The sequence below is a fragment of the Haliaeetus leucocephalus genome, unplaced genomic scaffold, assembly GCF_000737465.1.
Source record: "Haliaeetus leucocephalus isolate CR32 unplaced genomic scaffold, Haliaeetus_leucocephalus-4.0 Scaffold262, whole genome shotgun sequence".
NCBI lineage: Eukaryota > Metazoa > Chordata > Aves > Accipitriformes > Accipitridae > Haliaeetus > Haliaeetus leucocephalus.
The window spans coordinates 6131365-6159130 of record NW_010972698.1 but is presented as its reverse complement, the minus strand read 5'-3'; the positions used below and the strand labels follow the sequence as shown (position 1 = coordinate 6159130).

General features: G+C 39.1%; 1 protein-coding gene across 1 annotated transcript in view; it reads left to right on the top strand.

The window, feature by feature from the left end:
- Positions 1 to 27766, top strand: part of TENM1 (teneurin transmembrane protein 1) — a 251593-nt gene that overhangs the window by 165063 nt on the left and 58764 nt on the right. Inside the window, exons 14-20 of the mRNA XM_010569145.1 lie at positions 2071 to 2287; positions 9330 to 9449; positions 11229 to 11490; positions 14067 to 14334; positions 19817 to 19960; positions 24630 to 24879; positions 25773 to 25793. Of these exons, the coding sequence (XP_010567447.1) occupies positions 2071 to 2287; positions 9330 to 9449; positions 11229 to 11490; positions 14067 to 14334; positions 19817 to 19960; positions 24630 to 24879; positions 25773 to 25793 (1282 nt within the window). The remainder of the gene's footprint in view (positions 1 to 2070; positions 2288 to 9329; positions 9450 to 11228; positions 11491 to 14066; positions 14335 to 19816; positions 19961 to 24629; positions 24880 to 25772; positions 25794 to 27766) is intronic.

Below are 27766 nucleotides of genomic sequence, written 5' to 3'. Positions count from 1 at the left end.
TTCAACCCAAAAAGATCGTTTCTTTTTCATTAGAACACGATGAAAACCCCTCTGGTTCATACTGTGAACTCCTCCGTCCACTTCCCATGTGGTTTTGTTTAGACTGGAGGCCCCTTATTGTTTCAGCTTACTGATTTCCTAGTGGATTTTGATAGCTTACTAGGTTCTCCTGAATATAAAGTGACTGCTACGCTCAAAGTCAATAAACTCAGTGTTGCCCTGTGAAGTTCTTCTCCCACTTCTGGCAAATGCCTGTTGTCTCCACAACTGGGAGAACGTGGAAAGAACTTAAAGCATGCACTGACCTGTAGCTATGCCAGCTTTGTTGGATCCGAGGGTCTTAGATTATTGTTGCTAGCTATCTACAGTTGCCCTTGGCTCATTATCACAAAAACTAGCCTGCTCCATCTGATTTCCCAGCTGCAGTAGGATAGATTTGTTAATATTTTTTGCTTAGCCAAGCAATTGCCTTGCTCAAGGTCAGGCAAGGATTTTCAGATTCCAGGAAAGCCCATGTCATTATACTTGTTTGTTCTGTAGAAGGGCTTTTGCTTTCTTTTCAAAGTGAATATTTTATGCTGTTATTTACTGAGCATTCACACAGTGCAGTGTGCTCTATTGAGAAAAGAGCAGAGTTGGCTGAGTGTTGGTCTTGCACCCATTAAAGTCAATGACAAAACTACAGCAGCTTCCCTGATAACGCAGTTTGCCCTGAGGAGGTACGGTTTTATAGGCACCAAAGTGTTGGTACGAACAGAGCATAAAAAGTCAAAGCATGAAGTGGAAATATGTGACAGTATGTTAATCCTATAGCTTTCCGATTTTAACACAAGGGAAATTCATACAGTAATATGATGACTCCACAGTTATTGAGACCGACCTTGTTAAAAATACAAAGAGATGTCTTTGTTGAAGGATACAATGCTTTAATCTTGCTTTATATGCATTAGTGTGCTTGTCAATCCAAGCAAGTTAGCAACTGCGAAGTCATAAAATGGACGTTTAAGAGGAGCGTTGGACATTTTACCGTACCTTATTAAATCTGTTTCTGGTTGAGTATGTAATTTAGGTGATTTGGACATCTACGCTGCTGATAAAAGCAATTAAATGCCCATAGCCCAATTTTGAGTTTTATTTAGGTGCTTCATTTGGATGCACTTCAGTGCTTCACTTTTCATCATAAGCTTTAGACACTTAAGGAAATGAATCTCCCCTACAAATGTTGTCACAAGTTTTTCCATGAAGAAATGTAGATTTTTGAAAAAAAAAAAAATCCATTGTTTCTCCTCTTTTTCATACTTGAAACTGGAGGGAGGAGGAATAAGTTTATTTTCACTTTCCAAATTTGCTTTCCTGTTACAAACATCCATGAAGAAGATTGTATCTGTCAGGTCACTGGGATAGAGCCTGCATCAAGGTGTATATTTGTATATCACCAACTATGAAAGGAGCATAGTCATGATTCTTCCCTTTTTGGATCACTCTAGTATTGCAACCAATAAATGAAAATTAAACATCCTAAAGCACTAGTAAAACTATTGTAGGCCATAAAGTAGAAATCAGACAACTGTAACAAATACCTCTTTTTACTACTCTAGTGAGGATGCTTATGCGAGTTAGATAACATTTCCGACTTCATTATTGCAGACTTGTTAACAAGTGTATATTCCTCACAGGTGTGAACAGGCAGTAGTGACAATAAAGGACTCTTAGAGAGATCAGCTGCACAGTGTGGATCCTGCACGCATTGGTCTAACGAGTATTGTGTAGTGATTTTCTTCTGCCTGTTCTGCAGTGAGGACAGTCCCACTCTTCCCTGTTCACTTAGTTTGTAGGTTCTGTTTTCTCATTGTCGTGTGGGGATTTTATGAGGTGGTACAGTGTTAATGACTAGAGAGAAATACCCCTCCTGGGCTAAGCGTGTACGTTAATGCTTTATTGCATTTGAATGCGTCATAATCGGCATGCCTTCCAATTGATTAAATACCTCCTCTTCTCCCCAGTAGCCAACTCGGTGCTTTATTCTCAGAATCACTCAATTTCCTGAACTTTCCATTCTCTCTGTTTTAGATGGCTTGACAGACTGTGTAGACCCTGACTGTTGTCAGCAAAGCAATTGTTACGCAAGTCCTCTCTGCCAGGGTTCGCCTGATCCCCTTGACCTTATTCAGCACAGCCAACCGCCTTTCTCTCAGCATCCTCCGAGGCTCTTTTATGATCGAATCAGATTCCTTATCGGGAAGGAAAGCACTCATGTAATCCCAGGAGATGTCTTATTTGAGAGCAGGTGAGTTTTCTTTTAGATGAAAGACTTTTCTGAATATTGAAAACTGCAATGAAACTATTTAACCAGGAAAAGCCACTGACAGCTGCATAGCTGAGAATTCTTCACTGGTGATCAAAAAGTACTTAAAAGGATAGCAAAAGTTTAAGTCCCAACAGCTGAGGATCTTGTTTATCAGATTCTCATTAGTACCTATCCAGTTCATAAAAGCGTCACAGCAAGAAACTCTACTAACCTTATTAACAAGACTTTGACTGTTGTGGAAGGTAAGCTATCTCGTACTTGTAAAATAAGTGGGGGAAAGCTCAGCCCTTTATGCTGTAGATACACATAATGGCAGGAAGCAGAAGGATGAGTTGGATTCATATGCGTTGTATTCAGTCACCTTTCTGCCCAGTAGAATTTGATTTGTATTTACAGTGTAATAAATTTACATGTGTCACTCACATATAATCCAGCTACCCAATTAACCAACTTCTTTGGTTTTACTATGTGTTGATAGACCAGTGTGGAGTTTACCATTTCATGCTGCGGGTTATTCTCAAGCTGTCACGCAAACAGTAGAGTGATCTTTGAGTGTTTGTGAGATTGACTTGCCCTTTAACGGGAAAAGGCTGTGCAATAGGAAAGGGGCACTTACTTGCTCAGAAAACCTGGTAACACATATTTTCATGAACATTTGAAATACAGGGGCACATAAGTTTTTATGCTGTAGTTCACCTGGGAAGCTATAACTTACATGCTGACAAAGAGATCCACAAATCATCCACATCACCTAACTATTACCCTGCCAACTAGGCCTATGCATTAGATAAACCATGTTCCAATAATAAGGGCATAAGAATTTTTTTATTTTCACAGTGCAGTACATAGCACTTACTTAGGTTACAACCTCGACTTCATTCCATAGCTGCGCACAAATTCAGTGCACTTTCTCTTTGTAAGATTAATTTTTAATAAAGTAAATATGTAAACAGAGTCTTTATTGATCTGAAATACCTAAACATTTAATCACTATTAATAATGTAACAGGATGTTATAAATATGTAGAACGATAGGGCACAAAAATGAACTCCGTGAAGAGCACCCACCTGCCCACGGCGGGTCTCTCGGAATGCGTCTCGCTGATGAGCAGAGCCACTGCGCCTGGCGCGAGGTCCTTGGCTGGCTCTACGCACAGCGGAGCGTACCGCAGTTCAAACCAAAAGTCACCAGTGAAAGATTTTCCTCATCAAAATGCCTCGCAGCAAGGTCTTTTCAGAGAGGAGGTGAGCACTCAAGTCGCCTGTACAGCGTTCTGTGACACTGCAAATGTTAGCAGCCAGATTGCACATAATCCCGTCAACGTGCTTTTATAGATATAAGGAACTGATCTTTTAAAGCTATCATTGATGGGATTTAACTTGGATTTAAAAGCTTTTTCTGAGTATTTCGTTTCTTTACCCTGATATCTGCCATGCCTTTGAAGAACGAAGAGCAGCGAAGGCCTGTGTGTGCGCAGCAGCCCACCTTCACCATCGTTTGATACCTTATACTGCTCAGGAATACGACTTGTACTTGCACTGGTGCATTGTTCACACCCCAGATATCATTTCCTGCCACTGTAGAGAAATTACTAGTTAGTTTGGTGAGAAGGTCATTGGGATTCAGATGAGGCTGTCTGTATCTTTGGAATCAGGGCAGTGCCTGGAGACTTGCGCTGTGCCATGTCTCCTGGGTTTTGTCAACAGTGATCTGCCATGTACTGGGCACCCCGAGGAGTTCATCAGTCCACACTTTGCTTGATCCTCAAGTCTTCCAGGCTGTTGAAAAATTGCTCATCCATAAGTCAAATATTATTAAAAACTGCCAGAATTTTCCTCAAGGATGAGAGATAAGCAGAGTCTCAGAAGGAGACAACAGCTTAGCTGTGCTGCCTCTGTTCAGAAATCTTCCTCTGACATTGTCAATCTGACTGTCATCTAGTGTCTGTTCTTCTCCTGGGAATTAAGATTACTGAAAAAAATACAGAAAGACAACTGTTACTACAGTTAAAAAAAATCAGAAATCTGCAATCCTGCCTATCTGGTACAGACCAAAGAATGCTTGGGGGGTTTTAATCTCCTTTTGGCTATTGCTGAAAAGGTTGTGTCCGGGCAGATGATATTAACTCATGGCTATCTGCAGTGCCACTTACTTTATAGCATTGGTGGTTCAACAAGAAATGTTGGAAGGATTGGATGAAATAGTGGCATTCATTTATTTCAGAGCACCGGCATCCATTCCCACTGGTGCTCAAATTTTGCAAAGCCCTATCTGGCTTCCCCACACACACCTTTGCAAGAAGTCTCTGAGACCATTAGGAGGATTAAGGAAGAAACATCTATCCAATGTTTTCAGTCTTCTGATTCAAATGGCATTGTGCAGTGTTTTACTCTACCATAGGTCAGTGGAACTCCAATATGGGTGATGTTTGCATGAATCTCACTGTAGATAAAGCCAAAGTGATGTTGAATAGATTTGGGAAAGCTACCAAAAAATGGTAAAGATTATCTCTGTCCTTCAGACTCAAAGTGTTTGGTCTCTGCCATATCCTGGCATTTTCAACATCATCTGAAATACTAAAATCAGTTGTTCTGACAACTGCTGGGACATCTATCCTTTTGCATTTGCATCTTAGACTTTAGCTTAGATCTGATTTTTAAGCATTTGCCTTCTACAGTGCAGTCAGGGTGTTGCATTGAGCCAGGGCTAAATGCTACACCAAAATCAATATTAAAGAGCTAAATGTTTTTTAAATATATTTTGCTTTTTATTGTGCCAAAGCTATGTCATTTGTACTGGGTTTTTACAAACTCCCAACTTAAACTGTGTCATGCTTAAAGGCAGATTAGACACTTTCTGAATAAATGGAAATGTACTCAGTTACATCAGGAATGGTTTTGACCTACTGCATGTAGGAGGGTGTAGCGGATTATAATGTTTTTATCAACTTCTGTTCTCAGGAAGGTTTTTAGCTTGTTTCTTTGCTGAGTATTTTTAATGCATGCTGCTGGCAAGCTATTTGACTCGCTGCAAATTGCCTACAAAAAGGGTCCAGTGTATGGTACTGAATTAATTACCCTTCAAAGGCTGCTTACAGCAACACTGTCAGCAGGAAGAAATGAATGTACCTTACTAGCCTTTAGCTTAATTTCTCTGATTGAAGATTTTAATCAGAAATGTAATACAGTAAATGACATCTTCTGGTAATGTGACACTTGCGAATTCACAAGTTGGTTGACAGAGTTCCACATCTAGGCCTAATGTCTCAGCCTGAGGTGCTCGGAGAATGTTGGAAATTTTAACAGACAAAACAAAAGCAAAAAAATAGCAGATAAGTAGTAGTAGAGGTGGTGGAATGGTGGTAGAATAATAAAATGCTTTACAAGTAGTGAAAGAATGCATCTAGAATTTTAAACTTCTATTTATATTTTAAATTAGAGATGTCAAACAAACTGCCTGATGGCAGAGAGCTGAGACCCGCAGAGCTGAGATCCTCAGTTACACATGGAATGACCCATGAAGCATTGGCAGAGAATTCCTACTTCTTTTAGGCCACCTGCAACCCGTGGGAATCTCTGCTTTCTCTCAAAAAGCCAACTGCTCCCTCTGGAGTTGCAGATTTAGTACAGCTTGCCAGGGGACTAGAAACATTTTTAATGCATTTGAAAACGCTAAGGCAGCTTATCAGGGACATGTTCCTTCCCAGCTCCTCTGAATTAGAAAAGACAGGTTTTTTGCTTACTTTCAAGTTAAAACAACTTGGACAGCCTTAGTCCAAGATTATGCAATCATTGCAAATAGGTGGCTGTTGGACACGTAGTAGGAGTTATTATCCCCCATGAGAAAGAAAAGCAGGCCAGTCACAAGCATGTAGAATAAATCTTAGAGACTGAGAATAGAACAGGGACATACAGCACATCGAGGAGGCATAATAATCTTTAGAGGTTTCTCTGATAAGAAAAGCAGTGAGTGGTAGCAAGGTCCACAGCTCACCTGGAAAGGGGGTGAATGTTGAAGCAAGGAAGCGTGAAGTGGCAGTTGAGTATGAAGGGACATCACTGCAGGGAACATGCTCTAAAAGCTCTGGTAAGGAAAGGAATTAAGTGAGGTCTTCTGGAAGCAGCAAAGCTGCAGGGAACCTGCGTGCCAGCATGCCTCTGGGCACGGTGGTCCACTTTGTGAGCTGTCAGGGTATCGGGAAAGGAGGGAGAACTTGCAGCAAACTGGGGGGTGGTTTGTTACCTCCCTGAGCCTTTGCGATTAGTGCTGGTCATAAAGGAACTGAAAAATGTTTCCATACCTGCAGTAAATGCAAAAATTAAATCTAATTCTGATCAAACGCTCAGTCAGAGATCTAGTAGGTGCTGGTAATTCAAGAAGAGGCCAGAGAGTAGAAGACTCTTGAACTTAGAGTAGGTAATAAAAAGACAGTAAATAATGAGGACAAATGTAGCAACAGAGGCAGGCTTAGAACATTTAAAATCTAAAAGATTGCAAAGACAGTTCAATACAGATAAATGTAGAATAATGAGGTTTATGAGTCTTTATCACATACTGTAAATGTGTGTGGCTTGTAAAATACGACGAATCAAAAAGGAGCAAGGAAGTTGAAAGATAAGTCTCGATATTATTTATGAATAATGAGAAGTAAAGTGAATGAGTAGAGGAAAGAAAGACTATGTGTGAAATAATGAAGACTTTGATGAGTTGTTATCGCACAAGTCTGTGTGCTTGGTAAAATATGAGAACAGAGTAGAGTCAGAAGACAGGTCTGTGTGGAACGAACAGACAGGAGTACGAGAATAATGTACTGAAAAATGATGACTCTTAGGGGTCTCTGTCTCTCACACCAATGTGTGTTGTAAATACATGGAGTGCGCTAATAAAGGGATTAGAAAAGGAAAGGCAGGTCTGTTGATGTTAGAAATACAAGAAAACAATAGAAACCGGTATTTTCTGCTCTAACAAATCAAGGAGTAATTGAACCTGGCTGTCCTGTTGAGTGAGTCTCGTGAGTCTGTTGAGACACACAAGAGCTTGATTGCCTTCACTGGAGCAGCAGGTTTTGCCCACAAATAGGGCCGCAACCAATTCAGTTAGTGTAGAAAACGAACAGGTGGTAAATCAGAACTCTGTTTTGCATACTGGCAGTAATGCAGCCTCTCCCATTCCTCTGGCATTTATCAGCATCTTTGCTGAAAATCATCATCTTATGTCCTGGGAGCATGGAATTCATATTAGCAACTGTGGTGAATGGCGTACTCGCAAAGAGGTTAATTTTTACCAGTTGCATTTTCTCAGGTCACAGTCAGACGGGTTTGATGATATCATAGTGATAAATTAGTGTCCTGTCAAGTGGCTTTGGAGAATGGGATCTTATGAAACAAGTCAGAATTTTCAGAAATTTATGGTCTCCAATTTGTGCGTATGATTTCATTGGATCATGATCAATTAATCTCTCCAGGGATATTTTTTTTAAATTCATATATAGACTTCTAAATATCCTTCATCTGAGGAGCTATTAAGTTTTTCCTTTAGATTACATATTCACTGTGTAAAGGTAGGATGTGTCTGTTGAGGTCTATCATGACCTTTCAAACCGAAAGAGAAACATAACGATGTCTAAATTTATGCTTATTGTTTATATTGAGTACTTAATGCCAGTTACCTTTATAAGTATTCTGTTGGTCTTGACCCTAAATGTCTTAACGTTATCAAAAGACTTCTACATACACTGTTCACTTAGTTATGTGAAACCACAGTTCCAGGAAATATGTGCAATTTTATCATTAGATCCCAAGACCTGGATCCATTCAGCCGGTGGTGGTATGCTAATGTAGCATGCCTGACGGCACGGAGAAAAATACTGAAAGGTGTTTCAGTGGAACATAGCTGTGTAAGACCTTAGAAAAATCCCACTAGGTCCTAATCTGCACCATGACGGTATTCACACCTTATTCTTCATCCTTGATGAGATTTGTCTCCCTTACATTTCAGTCTTCAAATATGTAAAAGGCTAAAGCTAAGAAAGAGAGAGTAATTTCACCATTTCTGGGGCTAGGGTGAAAGTAATGGTCTTAAAGGACAGCAGTGGAGATTCAAATTAGAGAGTAGGAAGAACTTGCCATGAGTAAAGCACTCACGCAAACGCATTGGAATGGGTTACTTGGTGAGGTTGTAGAGTTAGACAAGCATCTGTATGGAGTAGTGTAGGTATAGTTGATCTTACCTGAGGCAAAGGAATGGACAAGATAAAGTCTTGTATTTCCTTTCAGCTCTCATTTTCTATGATTCTGTGATCCCGTTAGCCTCCGATTAGACCCACTTAGTAGTGAGTTCACTTCTCTGTCCGTTGACTTTGATGTGTTCTGCTCTGCTGCCATATTCCAACTTCTGTACTGGAATGGGAGGATTTTTATGCTGGAAAGTGGGTGCAAGTCTAACACATCCCAGAGGGAATTTAAAAGGGCATAACATGTGATGGGGGATTGAGAAAAAGGTATGTTATGCTTAATTAGGCGCTCTCTGAATTTACCTATGTAAGTTTCTGAAGTTTGGTGAAGGACCATGTGTCTCGCTGCTGCCTTATCACATTAGTTCAGCTTTTTCCTAATAGACAGCAATGCCCTATTCTTAGCAGCAGAGAATGGGGTTTCATTCTCCCCTTTCACAAATCATCACCCCCTAGAGCTGCAGCAAGCTAAATCATGCTATCAGTGAAACCTTTGCAGTGCTATTCAATGGCAGAACAAATGGTATCCTGAAATAGAGCCGGAAATGGAAATATATTCTTGATACACCAGCGATTCACTGGAGAGTCTGTGTGTCGTCTTCATGAGATAATGGTTTTTCAAATCAATCTTTTGGACTTGTTTGAATTTTCATTCAAAATCAACAGTCACAATGATAACAGAGTAGTTCTGTCTCTCTGGGACAGAAGTATAGCACAGTTTCTGAAATCAGTGCCCTTCTCACCCTCCTGATGTGTCTAACATGTTGCCTTCTACTCTTTTTGTTACAGACGGGCATGTGTCATTCGAGGCCAGGTGGTAGCAATAGACGGAACACCTTTGGTTGGAGTGAACGTCAGTTTTCTGCACCACAATGAGTACGGATACACCATCAGTCGACAAGATGGAAGGTCAGCCTTTCATGTGTGGTCTTTCACTGGTTTAGATTTGTATAGTTAGGGCCATGTACCACCTTCTAGTCATGTGCAAAATCTTCATAGACATCGCTGTTCATAGTGTGGATTGAGGATGGCATCTGGCCCTCTGCTCTAGGAGCACATTTAGTTAGAGCTCTCTGTGGTAGAGGGACCAAAGAAGAAAGAGAAGAAACCTGAACATCAACAAGATTGCAATGACATTCAAACACCTGGAGTCAAAATGGGACAGTACTGCTGTAACAGTACCTTCCTGACATTTGAATATTTTCACTGGTCAGATTTTCCAGAGAATTCCCTGTCTTCCCTCTTTTTTTCTGTTGTTAAGCTTGAATCTTCCAAGTAGTTTATTGAGGTGTCAATGAAGTTAACTCCTTTAGTTGATCACCTGAGCCACACTGGTGAAAGTGAGGACAGACTCTTTCCAGAGCCAAACTGGTTAAATTGCTGTTCCACAACCAGTCCTGACCAATCCTGGCTTCCCCTTCTTCCCCAGCCTTGTGGGGCTTAGTTCAGTTCTCAAAGAGAGATGAAGTTCCTATATGTTCTATATTGCACTCCAGGGTTAGCCATCCATTTGCAATAGGGTCATGATTTGCTCCTGAACTTGAATTAACCTGCTAAAGGCAGTTTAAGACTTCATCTTCTTTGGCTGTGTTGTGAATTACAAGAAATCAGAAACTATCTTCCAACAGGGAAAGAGTGTAATTTGTCACTGTTTCCACAATTTTTTATTATTTTTTTATTGGTTTGGCTTTGTCAATTTATAAAAGTAAGGAGCATGCATATTTATTCTACCTTAGTTTATTGACTTTCAAATCGCAGTACTGAAAGTTAGTAATTATCATTTCCTCTTTACGCTAGCCTGGATAAAGTTGTTGCATTAAAATATGCTACCTGTATTTCGCTGTGAATGTAATGGGTGTCATTTGGGAAATGTGATGAGATATGCATAATTAAGTCTGACTTCTTATCGCAGTTTGTTACCTTCAAAAGCCTCCATAATAAATGCATTCAATAACAGAGAGAGTGAAGTATCTATTTACATATTACCTTGCATTGCCTGACTATGGATGTCAGAAACTCAGGAAATTGAGACTCTATATCGTGCCTTCTATGTCCCACTGTTTTGCAGCCCAGATATGCCAAAGGTTCTTCACAATAGCTCCCGGAGGATCACCTGCCTTATGTACAAGAGCTGATTCAGTTCTCAGTGCAATTAATCGGCATCTTCCCCAAAAATTTCATATCCTGCACAGAGGGGTCTCCTGTTCAATGTACTCAACCTTTTTTTCCTGCTACTTTTAGAAAAAGGGAGAAGGACATGTTAATAAAGAAAAGGCCTAACAGGCTTTAAGACTTCTTATTCTGCATTCTGTACCTGCACAGATTATGAGTAGCATCCTTTTTCTGCGCTAGGAATTTCTTTTCGTATAAACCAAAGTAACTGGGTCCACACTTTTGTTATGGATGACTCATTAGTATTGATTCTAATTAATAAGTAGGGGGGAGGTTGGCCAAGTAACAGCCAAGTACTGTACCTTGCTATTGATGCATACAGGGAGAAAGCACAGAGAGGTAAAGCTTCTGTGTAAGTAAGTACCAGGGTGACAGCAGGAAGGTATACTTGAATGATTTCACATAGTAAATTAAGGGCTGTAATAAGCAACATGAAGTTTTTGGTTGTGATGCATTGGAAGTTGTGGTAATATTATGATAAAACAAAAAGAAAGCAATTTGTTTTCTCTTTTCCAGTTTTGACCTTGTGGCTGTTGGAGGCATCTCTGTCACTCTAGTTTTTGACAGATCTCCTTTCCTATCTGAAAAAAGGACACTTTGGTTGCCTTGGAATAGATTTATCATCGTAGACAAAGTTGTAATGCAAAGAACGGAGTCGGACACACCATCTTGTGACATCAGTAGTTTTATCAGCCCAAATCCGATTGTACTCCCTTCACCCTTGACAGCATTTGGAGGGTCCTGTCCTGAAAGAGGAACCATTATTCCAGAGCTACAGGTAATGAAAAGACTTTCACATTAACAATTTGTTGGGTTGCAGAACAGGTTCTAGACAATTTTAGATGATGATACCAGATAGTGAGCAACTGACTGCAGGGATGTTATTCACTTGTCAGAATGACACCAGTGCGTATCTCCTTAGTACTGTTTCACAAGATGCTTTTCTCTTTTTTTCTTTCCTTGTTTTTTTGTTTATATTTTAAGGTGCTTTATTTCTTACCTCCAAGTAGAAGAAAGTGGGGGGTCCTAACATGATTTATTATTGAAATCCTCATTTATTTATAGTGATGCACAAAACCACCCCCAGGTTACAGATAAACAGTACAACCTCCCCATGCATCAATGTGAGACATGACCCAAAATGCTTTGAAGTCTCCTAGGGATGTTTCATCCGTTCACATCTTCTAGATCTTTACAATGGCATCTCCAGCTGTATGTTAGCTTCTTGGGTTTTATTACCTTGTTTCCAAGCAGAGCAGTTTTAACACAATCTTCAGGATTGTTTCTGTGTAAATGTCTTTTTTCTTGACGCTCCCTTAAGTGTTTAGAAGCAATTTCTAATTAACCTTGTATTTAACTGTTCTTTTATTTGGGACTTAAAAGAGGTTGTATGAGTCAAACACCCAACAAAATACAACTACACAGGTTTAAGGTCATGTTAACCCCCAGAATTTTTAGTATGTTTTTTGAGCAGTTAGAGTTCAAGCAATAAGGCCTCTTTTGGGTTCTCTTGAAATTTCACTGGGCAAGTCTGGAAGGTATTTTGGAGGCTACCTGTAGACATGAATATTTCCAACCTTTTCTCTTTTTCTTATAAAAGTGTTACTACTGATTAAAAGCCTTTATTCTACATGTAAGAGACCTCTGATTGAACTCAATTATGACTAAACATCTCCATAACTATTAAAAACATTATCATGTTTCAGCCAGTTGATGGCCATAGCATTGCTTCACAGAACGTACTAAGTGAAACTAATGAACATAAAATAAGAATAACTGATGCATGCTAGTAAGAAAAAACTGGGTCACATCATTACTCCACATGAGGTATTCCTGGGTCTTCTTTAAACAGCAAGGTACCCAAAGATGCAGCCTACTTAGAGAGAAACTGCCCCCAGTCCTTTTTTTTGTCATTGGGGGGTCCTTAGAGTGTTAAGTTTCGTTGTACAGTACTGGGAAATGAACAAAAAGTAACCCAGAATAATAGGAGAACGAGATATATTAGCATGTATTAATGCATGAATATTTCTTCCTACTTTTCTATTAAAAAATGAGAAGAGATGTCAGATGTATGACAGAGGGGGCAGCTGGGATGTCAGCAGGAAATAAGGGGAACACTGCAAATCAGGAACAATAAAGGGAGCAGGATTTCCCTGGCAACACTACATTTCATATGTCGAAACGACAAGTGCTGGCAGGCCTCCAGCTGTACTGCAGCAATCCTATGACAGTGATACTGTTGCAACGTGTAAATAAAATTGTTTTGAAAGTGAAGTAATCTATTGTTAACAAGAAGAATTTTAAAACTGGGGAATATAAACAAAACAGTTCGTATTTTTCCAAGCTTGAACCAATTTAGCATTGTGACAGGTTGGCTTGTTATTATGGAAATACGCTAAAATCATTAACCTTATTAAGCACAGTCTAGTTTTCAGTGGCTTTTGAGTGACTGCAGTGGCATCCTCCAAGAAGCTGCTCTCTCCTCTTGCCTGCTCTTCCTCACAGTCTGTCCCAGAAGATCTCCTTTCTCTCAGGAGATCACAAGAGCTAAATCCCTTTTTGTAGCTCCAAGGCCCACATCATTCAAAAGGTCAAGGCCAGGTTTCTTTTCTTCCTCACAAGCTCGCAGTCTTTGCAGTCCTTCTAGTTGCCGAGGGCTTAGCTTCATTGCAGCCGCGATTGATACTACCCCACAGTGGGCATATCCAAGCCAGCTTTAATCCAAGTGATTCAGACAGCGGCGCTGACAGCAGTGCCGTGGGATTTGAACTCCGTCGCGCACCCTGGGGACCTACCTGTTAGCTAGTGACTCCGACACCCAGACTGTTTCAATCTTCATTGCCGTGTGTCCCCAGTTAGCTTCTTAGGTTCCTTATGGTGCGCCTTCGTATGCCATGCCCCTTCTGGCTGGAGCTTAGCCTTACTGCAGGCACTTCTGCACTGAAGATGGTTTAGCAGGAAGGTTTGGTTATTTCTTAGCTCTCCCCAAGTCAGAGGTATTACCTCTAAAGCAGCATAAAATCTTCAAATCATAATGTAGTGTATTAACTATTTATAAATAGTGCATATTTATAAAAAGCTTTCAATTGTATTCTGGTTAAGAACACTTGTTAAGTAAACCAAATAATAAAGCCAAGATAAAGCTGTAGAGCTCATGTGTATGAGTATGCCCACAGAGGTAGTATTTGCTCCTCAGTAGATATGTTGTGGTTTAACAGCAGCCAACATCGGTGTTTTAAGTAAGTGGTACTGTGTTCACATCATGATTGTGAAATGTAAAATAAGCACCTGCTGTTACTATTAAAATTTTGCATTTTTCTTGGCTATAGATATAATGATGTGTTTTTTCCCAAGGTGGTCCAGGAGGAAATCCCAATTCCTTCAAGTTTTGTGAAGCTGAGTTATCTCAGCAGTCGAACACCGGGTTATAAAACTTTGCTGCGCATTATTTTGACACACACAACCATCCCTTCTGGAATGACGAAAGTCCATCTGATAGTTGCTGTTGAAGGACGTTTGCTTCAGAAATGGTTTCCTGCTGCAGCCAATTTGGTATACACATTTGCCTGGAATAAGACAGATATATACGGACAGAAGGTTTCTGGTCTGGCCGAGGCGATGGGTATGTACAATCACCTTGATGTAAGCAGAAGCGCTCACACACATCAAGCCACGAAAATGAGGCTTATAAATTTTGTTGCTGCACTTACTTACATTCTTTTAAATCAACTGCCTCTTTAGCTAAAGTGACTTGTATGATTTCCTAAGAACATTTATTTTCTTGTTCTTCCAATGTCATCTTTCTAATTTAATCAATTTGAAAATCCCCTTTTCCCTCGGAGAATGGTTATGTACTAACGGCATTATATTCAGCTGTCTTTGTTTTTGAATGTTACTTTGAATATGACCTTTGGTGTGTCATTGTTTCTGTCATTTTTTGGCTGTGACATTTAAAATGTCATTTCCACTTAGGGTTTACAAAATTCTAACTCTCAGGCATCCTTTCTTACTACATTTCACATCTCCAACAGTTAAAACTTCTTGATTTGTTGTTTAAAGAAAGAAAGATGTTTATACAAAAATCATCATGTTTCATAGGCTTTCTTTATCAAACAGCGCGAGCAGCTATTCTGAGAATTGCTACGGAAGTGCTGTCTGTGCAAATACACGTTATTTAGCTGGCATTTTTTTCATTAATTTCATGATTTGGTTTTTAAATGGCTTCCTATTTTTTTAATTGAATTTGGGGTTATGTTGCTTAATGGACTAATCTTATAGATACTTTCCATTAAGATTATTTACCTTACCGGCAAAGCTTAGTATTGTGAATAAGCCCTATTCACTTCCTTGGCAGTTTCGTGTTGCTTTTTAAGTCAGGGGAATTACAGCAAGCAACATTGGCAGGATGAGGCTGTAAAACAGGAATAGCAAGGGCTACTTGGAGCTATCTACCCTCACGAGGAGTATGCCTCGTTCCGTATATGAAACTGCTGTTCTGAGGGGCAGCCAGAAGCTCTCTTCAGGATCTGCTGTGTTGTCCATACATGCAGCATGCCTGCAAATCGACTCGTGCAAAGGCAAAAGGAGCCATCTGGGCTACACAAGCCCTGAACTCCCAGAGCATGTAGTGTGTGACTGTGTTAGCATGTCCTCCCAGCCGGGTGGTCTGTGAGGCAGCTGCATGGAGAGGTGATGGAAGAAAGGAGGATTATAACATTTTTCCAGTCATTTCCACTTAGAGAATGATGCAAACGTAGCCACCAGTGTCCACAAAGGGTTATGAGCATGGAGTATGATTTCCATCACTCGATGCACATAGGAATATATCAGAAAACAAAGAGCTTATTCTAGGGCTGTGGTCCCACAGTCTGCTTCAACAGATAGGGCTGCAGGCTGCTGCCAGAAGGGACATTCCCATGTTCTTCTCTCCGTACCCCTGAGCCACCACTGACATTCATTTGATCATGAAATGAGCCAGATCAGGAACAAATTCAGCTGAAAACTGAAGCAACCAGAAAATAAATGATAAATTTTCAGCTTCATTAGTTTCCTGATCTGCTATGAATGCTAGTGCAGAAGCGCAGGTCTTCTCATTCCAGCTGTAGCCCACACATTACATCGGCCCAAAGTGATCAAAACTCCACCCTTAGTGCAAGGTCTCCTAAATTGCCGCATCATCCAGCATATCTGCATCTCATCTGCCACATCCACGGAAGGGTAGACAACTTTTCGAAGGAGGTCTCTGAACATGCTGGGTAGCAGGAGTGCCCCTTTTCAGCCCATCTGTCTCACAAAACCTTGTTAGGGGGCAAATCTAGCCTTAGCCCATTACAGATGTAGACTCCTTCTAGCATTTTGCAGTGAGGGAAGGTATTAAATGGGTCATTGGCTTCACTTACACATATTTGTGCAAATCCAGAAGTGGAAAAAAAAATTCTAGTGTGCCCTTTGGCATTCCCATGGGTGATCAGGCAGGACCAGATGGGTCACGGGTGCCACCTGGGGCTTTCCTCAGCACAGCTACGCGTGCCCTGTGTTCAGTCACTGCACGTTATCACTGACACACACATTTGAGAGGGAACAGTCAAGTATGCCTGCTCCCTCCGCATCATTTAAAAGTCTTCTGATGATCATGAAGTCCATTACATATCTGGACTTTAAAACAATTTAAATCAAATACATAACATCTTATGAAATGATACTGTAGTTACAAAGTCCCAGATTAGAAGTAGATGAGCATAATATGTTTAAATATGAATAAAGCTTATGCAATAGTGCTGGATAACAACTTTTAAATTATTTAATTGGTGGTTAATTTTTTTCTTCTCCTTAAAGTTTAGGTTAATTATGCTTCTTTCAAAATAGAAGCAAAAATCTTTATATTTTAAGTGCGTTCTTAGCATGCTTTGTTAGATTCCAATAAAGCTTTATTTAATTTGACACACTGTAGTACTCAGGGACCTTTATCTGCATCCATTATATGAATTTTTGTCAAAATAATTTCCTCTGCCAGTATATTACCAATATTTAATAATGCATTCTGTTCAGTTTTCATTTTAATTAAATTAAATTGCAGCAGGTTGAAGTCCTGGAACTCAGGAATATAACCATCTGCTTTTGGTTTTATAAATACTATAAACATCTCTATTTTTCTTCAGGTTTATTGACAGCAGCGATCACATAACCAGTTACAGAAAAGACAACTTTCTGAGCATATTTCCACACACAAGTGGTTCTGTTTCAATTTGTTTGCTGGTGTTTGTCTAGTTCCCAAGTCCCTAACAAGAGGCCATCTTCTCAGACCAACAACTGAGATGATAAACTAACATTTTTTTGTTCTGAATAAAAAAAAACCCATCATGTGAATGTTGACACACAAAACCTTGGTGGTAAAGTCTACGTCCCCTTGTAATTTAACATAGGAAAAGGAAGGATTTCAGTAGAAATCTCAATAAATGCTCCTGTATAACTCCACGCATGCTCAATCTTACTCCTGCAAGCCCTTGCATCCCACACAGCAGCATGAAGTGGTGAGCAAGGACTAACCCTTCTGGGTGTAAAAATAAACCAGCTCTCAAGCAGTCTTCGGTCTTCTCGGTTTATTACTCGTTACTTTGGTTGAGTTCATGATGTTCATTGTTTGAAGAAGTAGGTTGCTGATAAGTACAAATATTTGAGGAGAGGCTGAAGATAGAGGTTACTGTCCTGCTTAATCATGTCTTTTATTTCTTACCTGTATTTCGGCAACAGCCCTTAAACTGTGTTATGCTGGCACTACTGACAAATTATTGTTCAGTCTTCTAAATAGTTCTATGAAAAGAAGAGAATTTTGGTACAGATTTCAGTAAATCTTTTTAAATCCTTTTTGAGATTGTAAAGAGCTGTACTTGCTGGCTGTTAGTGTCCAAAAACATAGTCACTACAGTTGTCCTTCATGCAGTGAAATCTCAGTCACCGCAAAAAAGGGCTATAAATTAATTAATTTGACCAGGAAGTAAACACTCCACAATGAGGGTAAGCTGACTGAGATTGTAATTTCATTTACAAAATTACAGTGTTTCACAAAACCTGCCAGTAACAAAATACTTGTTTATCAAGTGGCACTGCAGTCCCTTGGTTGACTTTACAATTGTTACGCTTTGCCTTGACTACTTTGCATGCAAAAAGATTGACAGGAAATTTTCATGGCTTGTACATCAATACCTCCAAGTAGATGGTTCAGGAGACCCTGCTTTAAGATCACAGAGATAATCCTTTTTAGAGCATAGACTTCTTTCATAAGTATGTTTAAGTATACACAGAAACATGGTTGTAGACACAGCCAAAGTGAGTGTATGTCCACGTGTCTCTTCACTGATGAGAAGGGACAAAAAGGCAGCTACGCCCAATAACTACGAGAGCAAGGAGCTTCTAAGAAAGGGGATGATAGCCTCTACAGGGTATTTGGCAGCTCAGAAACATCAGCTATAGGCAGGGAATACCAGATGCTTTAAAGTGTAGCTACAGTTCTAGTAAATGTGCCACTGTGGACCCATTGGCACAGATTCTCAGATGGTGTAAATTGTTATACCTCCCTTGACCCAGATACCAGCATGCTACCTTACAGCAGCTGGTGAAGTGTCCTGTGGGTCTGTAACAGTTCGTGGAGCAGGGCTGAGGGACTGACTTACTTGGTATTATAGGTCATCCCTCTTTTCAAGTATACACATCTGACCCAGGACTGAACATGTTAAGTAGATGAATGGAGTAAAGTTGCAAACATGTAGGTGGCAAGCGTGAGGTTGCTTCATAGGAGAAATCTGCCCTTTATCTTCTCTCTGCATTAGCACCTAGAAAATAGCATGTTTGGTTACTGAACCTCAATAGCTCATCCCAACACAAGATGTGGCTGTTCTGGAAGAAGCTCCATGCCCAGAGTTGGGCAATCAGCCCAAGGAGTTACCCGGAAACATGGGTGATGTTAGTCATAAGAGCTCCTGTAACAGAAAAATTGGACAGAGTGGCTGCTGGACCCTCAGACTGAAAACCTATCATGTTTGAAACATACAATATTTACAGTACTTAAGGAGATGTGATTTTCACAAGTCAGTTTGCCATAAAACATTTATCTGACAAACACAAATGGTCCCTGCTATAGCTGGACACAATATTTCAGTTGCATCCAGTAATGGAATTTAGATGGTATTAAAACTATTTATGGTTCAAGTAAAGTGTACCTAAAGCTGCTACATAGAAAAAGTGAGAAGAAAATATTGAAAATGTCAGAAAACTGTATTTTTTTAAATATTTTATCTTGGTATCTTAAAATATTTTTAAAGACATTTTTAATTTTGGAAAGGCCAAACTATCTCAATATTTCCTAGATCAAATTTGGGGATTTGGTGCCAAAGTAACAAACATTCTTCCTTTATGAATGAGTTGCACTGAAATCTAAAAAAGTTAACTAGAGGAGATAACTTTAAAAAAAAAAGTTGGTATATTAGAGATACCAAAATTAAATTTTGAAGAGGTTGGGGTTTTGGTTTTTTTTCTGAATTACTAAAGGGAAGGAGTTTTGGTTAGTTTGAGCACCCCCAAAAACCACCATCCTTAGGGAAATTCAAGATTTTCAGCAGATATTTTGGCCAGCCGTAGAGGGGAGCCATGTGATATGCAAGTCTGTTAAGATAAATGTTTAGTTCTAGAAATTTTCAGCTTGGCAATCCATTTCTGCCTAGCTACAGTTTTTACAGTTAGCAAACAAATTAAAACCAGTTTGTTTTAACATGGATTTTTTTTCTATTTAAGCTGTTATTCAGGTAATTAGCAGAAATGCAATAAACGATCACATCAGGAGTCACTGGAGGAGATTTATACTCCTAAGAAATCCATAACTGATACAACAGAAAATTTTATGCTTTGAAACAGTAGTAACTGTAGCTGTAATAACATACTAATCTCTTAAACCCTTTTTAAAAAAATACCACTCAACAATAGCAATCAGGCACAGGAAAATTAGTGGCATCATTACTTAACAAATGAATATCAAAACCTGGAATGAAAAATTACCTAGTAGTTCACAGAGGAAAAGGTAGACTGATAGATCTTTAATTATTTGTTTGCAGTGTCAGTGGGATATGAATATGAAACATGTCCTGATTTCATTCTGTGGGAGAAGAGAACAGTAATCCTTCAAGGCTTTGAAATGGATGCTTCAAATCTGGGAGGCTGGTCTATAAACAAACACCATGTATTAAATCCACAAAGTGGTAAGTCCTTCCTTTATTAACTGGCCATGCAGAAGAAGAATACAAATTTTAAAGGAATTAATTGTTCAGATTTTAAGCGTTACACTTCCTAATGTGTAATCCTCTTTCAATGTGCACCCTCATTTATTGGGAACTGAACTGCAAATGCCACCTGAAAGGATATTTTTAATGTTCTGGCTCCCAGGTATTAAACATTAATATCACTAACTCTCGCGATTGCTAGCACATTGCAGTCATTTGGATGGGAAAAGGGCATACTAATTTAGGTTTGTTCTCACACTGTTGGTATAGAAGTACCACATTTCAGGTCAGTTTATAGTGTGCTATATTCTCAGTGAAATGTCTATACCCCTAATTCATCCTATGACTAACGGTGGTTAGTAGCATCACAGCAGCAGGGAGACAAACCGTGCATGAAAAAAGACTGGCTGAGTGAGAGGTAGCACTTCTGAAACCACCCTGCCCGTCCAGTATGCAGAAGCTTTTGTGGCTGCCCACTCTGTGGAGAAGCACAGTAAGTTACTCTTCAGGACAAGCAGTCCAGCACCTTTCAAGGCATTAGAAAAAAACTGCAAATGCTTTGGGTGTCATAACATTAACCCCACATAGAGATTCTTCAAGCACAGAGACTTGAATCTGTTTTCTCAGTGCTTTTATTTTATTCCTGGAGTTTTTTCTTTTCCTCCCTTAACATCTATAATCAGGAACTAGTGGGATTAAATTATTAAAACAATACTTGTAGTTAAATTATGGTAACTAGAAGAATATGATTTTGCCAATGAACAGATTTCACTGTCCAGGGTAAGAGAAACTTGGGGTCAGATTTCAGCCCTTATAAATCAGCAGAGTATTGGATTCAGTAAAGTTCTCTCAATTTGCTCCAGCTGAGAGTCAGTCCACTAAAATCTATTTTCATCTGCAGACTACTGTTAATGAAGATTCATGCACAGATGTATGGCTGTCAGGTTTTTACAAGTTCTGTTGTTGAATGTGCAGCTACAGTATAAATAGTCCAAATACAAAAGGTCAGATTTAGTTTGTAAATTATCTGGATTTCTGTTTTGATTTAAAATAGTTTGACATTTTAAACAGCAGTTCTTTCATACCCTGTCTTATTGGTTTGTATAGATTGTCTCTTTTAAATGCCAGCTATTGACATTTAACACAAAGAGAAATCTGACCTCAGTCAGCTCAGCCCCCAACTGTGAGCCCCATAGTCTACTCCTTAGTGCCAATTTACCACTTGCATAGTTTAATTTCAAGACTAAATTGCTGGCAGTAACTCCAATTTATATGACTATCCACTAACTGCAGTGGTTACTACTATAATTCACCTCATAGGCACTAATATGTTCTGAGATTTTGTAAAGTATACAATTATAATCTGAGTAGGGCTAAATCATTGCTTTCCTGAGCACAAGGTATACAGTGACAAATTGTTTCCTGGCCCCGTCTCAGCTGTGTGGCTGAGAACACCAGAGAGCACTGACCTGTCAGCCACACACCACCTCCTCTGAACCACCCAGGCTGTGCCCACCACCCCAGCCCCATATCAAGGATGGGGAACACGCAGCTCCTTATACCTGCTCCTCTTCCTCACATGTTCCCGCTGCACTGGGCACGATCAAGGCTGAAGTCAGGGGGAAGCTGCTAAACATCCTCACCCATTACTTACAGAGAGGCAGTCTGGGGAGGGGAGGGCATAAGCACATCTGGCTTGAAATCAGTGGGTCTCTTCTGTTTACAGTTTGCATGTGAGAGCATCTCTGGTGAGGATGGCAAAGCCCAGCCAGAGCTCAGTGATGTCTCAAGTGTTCCTCATGATTATAATAGGATTTGAGCATGCACACCTGGCTTGTGTAGAGGAGCTAGAAAAGCAGTTAGGAGCAGAAAAACAATGACTATACCATAGCTAGTGCACACCTAACAGAGCAGCCTGTAGGCTCGTATTAAAGCAGCAAAACCAAATAATGAACTGCGTTAACCAAAAGGATAAAAATAACAAGCGTGCTTCTGGTCTTATCTAGAAACTAGTGAACTGCTCTTCCATTTCAGATATATAAAATGTACTTTAAATAAGGACGAGAATATGATTCAAACTTAGAATTAAACATTTCAGACTTATCTCCATGCCACCGTGAGTGAAATGAAAAGCATGAGTAGCCTTCTCAAGTATGAATATATTGAGGTTTTTCACTTTTAATTAGAACTTTCCCTGTGTATGTATGAAGAGCTGCTCTTTCTGGAAGCATGAAACTTGCATCTGTTTTTGAAACACCGTCACTGGATTAACTACAGAAATAGCATTGGAATATAACAGAAATGTCTTTCTAAAAATTCTCTATTGCAAATTACAATTTTGTTTTCAAACTAAAACTGGAGCTTATATCTAACTTCAGCCACTAAGCTTTGTCTTCCAGCAGGTCTGCTGCTGCGCACAACATTCCTTCTCAGAAACAGGGTGGATACGCTTATCTCCCTCCCCATAAAGGCTATTCATTTTAGAGATGTTACAAAATAAACCAAGTACAACAGAATAGTTGTGAAAATAAATAGATGCCATTTTACAGAATTGCACTTCATAGCATAGTCTAAGCTGTGGAGGTACAAGTACTAACATGCAGAAACCATAGCAAGTAAAAACTGTGTTCTATTGCCAGATCTAAGTATCTTTAGAAAAAGAAAAAAAAAGATGTCCGATTACAGCAGCATAGATGTGAAATAACATATATTGTTCCAATGTGGCTGTCACTGGAAACTCAAGCTTTTTAAATGTATATGGTTTTGCATCAGTGTGACTGTTAGGTTAACAAAGGATCATATCCTGTTCTCAGCTATACTAAACTGTTCTTTTCCCACTTTTTTTTCCCCTTCAAGTTTAGAGGTTTGATCACTCCTAATTCATGACATGAAGAGAGTTTAATGTTTTCTAACGCAAAGGTTTTGGTCAGTTTGGAAGATCTTCAGAGCATTTCTCATAATCAAGAAGAGAACACATACTATAAATACTAGTTCCTGCGTAGAGTCCTTTTAAAGACACCTATATCTCTTGAATACAAATGAATGTGCTATTAACTGATTTTTCAGAGTATTCTTTGAATTAGATTTTTCTTCTGATGGGCAAGTGTATTGATTCTATTTTTATCTGGGGGAAGGAGGAATAATTTTACAGAGACTTTATGCTTTAAGGCAATTTTAGCCCCAGTACAACACAGCACTGACTAAAATTAAAGCAGGAGCTCAAAAGCCTGAAATTAAGCACATGCTTACATTTCTTGACAGCAAAACATATTCTCCAGAGCCCCAATTATTTACTAGCATATTTGTATAAGGCAGTTGAAAGATTACCTTTACATTGTTAATTTCAGACAAAGGGCAGCGTCTTCATTTAGTAGTATTTTCATCCGGTGCATAAGGGAGGATATTGCCATCAATTTTACTGACATATTTCCAAGATGCTTTTTTTAAGCCAATGTTCAAACAAATGTAAGTATTCTGTCCTCTATTGTTCAGAAATAAATTTGTAAAAAAATAATTCCCTTCAAAATAGCTATGGCAACACTCAGTTTCCAAGGCAAATTTTAGCTTCAGACTTATCCGAAAGCCACAAAAAAATAGTTTAACAAAAATTGGTAGAGACAGTACATAAATCCATTTGCCATACTTTGGGAAAACTCAGATGTGTCTCAACACGTACTTCCTGCAGTATCTAGAATTTTCCCAGTCTAAGAGTCCTCCAGAAAGTACATTCCCTTGTGATTATTCCTTTAATCATGCCACTTCTCTGATGAAGTACTGGGCTTTCCAAGGGAAAGGATTTGGGGCTGTGGTCTAAAAGAATACCTATCTTCTATTCAGAAATAGCCAAAATCTTACAATATCATGTCATTTTAAAGGTACTTAACTATATTACTGCATTGTTATTTAAAATAAACACTACAGCTATCAGCTTGAGAAGAATACATCTTTGTACTGATTCTGCTATCACCAACCTAGTAATTGGGAAGACTTTCAATAACGTATGCTGCAGAGCAGTGCTAAAATGCTGACCCATGGGAAAGTTGTTTTAAACTTTATGGCAGAACTTAATATATTCTTGCTGGTAAGACATTCACTTGTGCCTCAGAATTACTCCTTGACTCTTAACTTGGCCTTGCTGCACTTGGCACCATTTTTATATACCATGAAGGACTTGCCTTTAAATTTGAATATTGATTTTGTACTGCCACTCAGTGCTCTTTTGTGAAAAATGCATAGTAGTCCTGCTATTAATCTCCTTTAATTAAATATTCAAACTGCCTAAGAAATTCCTCTGCTACCTAATAAAAATTTATGAATAAAATGAATATTAAAGTAGTAATCCCCAAGAAATCAGATAGCGCTGCAATTAACAGTCAATTTGTTAGAGCATTAACCAACCATGAGTTCTCCTCATGATGTTGGCTTTTAAAATAGCCACTAACCACTAATCGACAAAATGGTGATGGTGAAGCTTGGGACTGAACAAAATTGGAAGGGATTAGTGGAACCTGGTGACAGTCTTTAAAAGATCCAATGTTTGTTGCTGTTTTGGTAATCTGGTTTTCTAGAGGACTGCATAATCTAAGACAGCAGAATAGTTTAAATGCTATACATTTGCTTTTTTTATCTCTGTTTTCTCCCCCCTCAGGAATTGTACACAAAGGCAATGGTGAAAACATGTTCATTTCCCAGCAGCCGCCAGTCATCTCAACTGTGATGGGCAATGGACACCAGAGAAGTGTCTCTTGCTCCAACTGCAACGGTCTTGCGCTCAACAGCAAACTCTTTGCCCCGGTTGCTCTTGCTTCTGGGCCTGATGGGAGTGTGTATATTGGTGACTTCAATTTTGTCAGACGGATCTTTCCCTCTGGAAACTCAATTGGCATATTAGAATTAAGGTAAAAAAATAATTAGCTTTCTCGGACTAGCGTTCATTAGCCTGGCTGTGGTATGCCTATGAAAATTACGGTTAGCCTTTTTTCCCTTGGGACTTAAAAAAGCAGCCACCTATAGTTGCCTTGTGAGCATATGTCTCATCAACTGCCAAACTCATCAGAAAACTTACTTTAAAGTCTCCAGTTAAAAAGGGCATCTTAAGTGGTCTTTAGAACAGGTTTTGCATAATGAATTTCTACAAAGTACAGGATTAATAGAGCTAATTTTTCTTCCTGCGAGATTTTTCATACATTTTCTCAAAAAGTTAAAATATTCCATGAAGCGTATTTTTGAAGAAAAACCCATAATTCAATAGCAAATATGCAGAGTATCATGTCAAGCCACAGCATTGTGGCTGAAGATAGACTAACCATGTTTAGAATTAATACAGTGGAATTGCTCCTGGTCTGTAACAGAAGATGTGACTGAGTTTAAGCAGACAAGAGCAAACCCAGCATTGCAGTCTGACCTGTCGCAGGCTGGGCCTGTGCCACCGTTAACGACTCCCCTGTAATTATGACTCCAGCTTCCCCTTCCCTTTCAGGCCCAGAGGGGAAGGCAGGAAATATTTCAGACAGTGGTACACTAGATTTCTCTTACACCCATGAATCTCCCACTAGCTAACATTGCTGGTGATGATGTGTGCTGATTGTTCAGAATTAACTTGGCAATTTTCAGGCAGTGGAAAGGAAGCAGTTTGAGAGAAAGAAATAATACTGAGTAACAGGATAAACAATGTTTTGTTATTGGGATACAGCTGTGTGAGCAGTCAGGCAAAGAATACAGTTTTGTTGAGGACTAACATTTCTTGTCTTTTTCTTTTTTTTTTTAAACCTGAACTGATCTGTCTTGCTAGGAATAGAGACACAAGACACAGGTAAGTAAAACACAGTAACAGTAATATGTGAACTGTGTTCAAGGAAAGTCTTACAAAAGTCCTTTCAGAAGTCTGGATATAGAGAAACACTCTGAATTTAATAAATACAAATGTTAATCAAATTCACTTTTGTTTATAGTGAAGTAGGTTTGATTTGTTCCCTCTGAAGGAATGAAGTCTCCCTCTAAAAATCAGTTTGCTGATCACAAGCAGAGATGGAGAGGTTTAAACCCAAAAGCTGGGAATGCATTTCATAGCTGTCATATTCATTCCACATGGTGTTTGAATGATCATAGATATAGCCAGCCAAGGATACTAGAGTTTTAGCAATAAAGAAATAATAAAAAAGGCTTTAGAGTCACACAAGAGGACTGTGCTTTAGCAGCTCTAGGATACTATGAACTTTAAAATCTGCCACAGTTGCTACCGAGGGTGCATAGCAGACCCCAGAACTGAGGATGCTGTGTCACAGCTCAGTCCCTGCTTCTCTAGCTAAAGCAAAAGCAAGTGGCTTCCCCCCTTTCCAGTTAGCATTTTGGCATTGCAATGTAGGGATTTCTTTAAAAGAATGAACATTGCTCATTAGGCCTCTGTGACAGACAGTGAGGGGATTGGTTATAACAGTCCAGCTGCAGAAATGATGTTGCATGCTAGAAAGAGATAGCAAGGCACTCTGTATCCTTAGAAACAAACTTCTTAGCATTTGAGTACTTAAATGAGATAAATAAACCAGCACTAGTACAACCTAAGCTGATAACTTCATGGCGTAGTAGGAAGCGGAGTGTGGACTGAACGTGTGTTTGCAGGATGAGAGTACTGGTTGGAATTACTTGCTTTAGCCACAAGAATGCTATTGAATACTATAGATTATTTGCCAGCCTACTTACAGATGATGTCACATCTCATATATTTTACAGTGAAAACTTAAAAAGAGTAATTCGTAGTCGGTAAGTGCAAGGTTCTGGTTTTTAGCTGAAAGATTGTTTCCATTTGCTTTAAACTGACCAGTATCCTTGTAAACTAAAGCAGCAAATTGAATTACTTACTCTGTAACACATTCAGAACATGAATCAGGTTTAAAATTCAGGGGTTTCTTTTGTAAAGTAGAATTTTTTTAATACTTGCTCACTAGTACTAGTTTCTTGAGATGAGCTTAAACCTTAATTAAATCAAGTTATGACAATACTCAAGTACCCCAGCCCTATTAATTACAACAGTAATTGCCTCTGTCAGTATTCTGTCCAAGTGAAATCTGTGGAAAATTGGAGGAAATCACGTGAAGTTAGTGTAGTCTTTGAAGTTACAGGGGAGTACTCTGCAGTCCCACTGTATGCCATTCTCTTGAGGCTGTAAAGGCCATAGTCATGCTGGAAATTTCTAGGATGCTCAAAGAAACACATGGAAGCAACAACTAAAAGATGTCAGAGGCTCATAACAGTCCAAGCAGGAAAAGGCTTCAAAATCCAGTTCCTCAACATAAATTTTAATCCCCAAAAGAGCAGGGGGAAAGGGTTCTTTTTACCAGGACAAGGAAAATACTGTGTAAAAATGGATAGAGTTTGGACACCAGTAAACAGAGAAGGCCACTGATCTTATTTTTGACTATTTGAAAACAACTTATCCCATTTTTCTTGTCATTAAGATTTTAATAAGAAATAACAAAGATGTTTAAGAACTGGTAAAAATGGAAACTAGGCTTTGAGGTTACAGTGAAAAATTTTACTACAGGATAGTAATAACCTGTTCTGGAAAGATTAATTGTAAATCCTAGTCTACTTGATATAGTTTTTAATAGGCTAATTTAAATAAACTCAGATTTAGATTTGATTGGAAACTTCTGCAAAGATAGCAAGTATTTTATTTTGTTCCATTTTTTACTAATACTCTTTAAACATTTTAGTATGCAAGGCTTTAAGCATAAACATCAAGAAATTTTTAACAGCAGGTCTATTAAATGTAATGACAAGGATGAC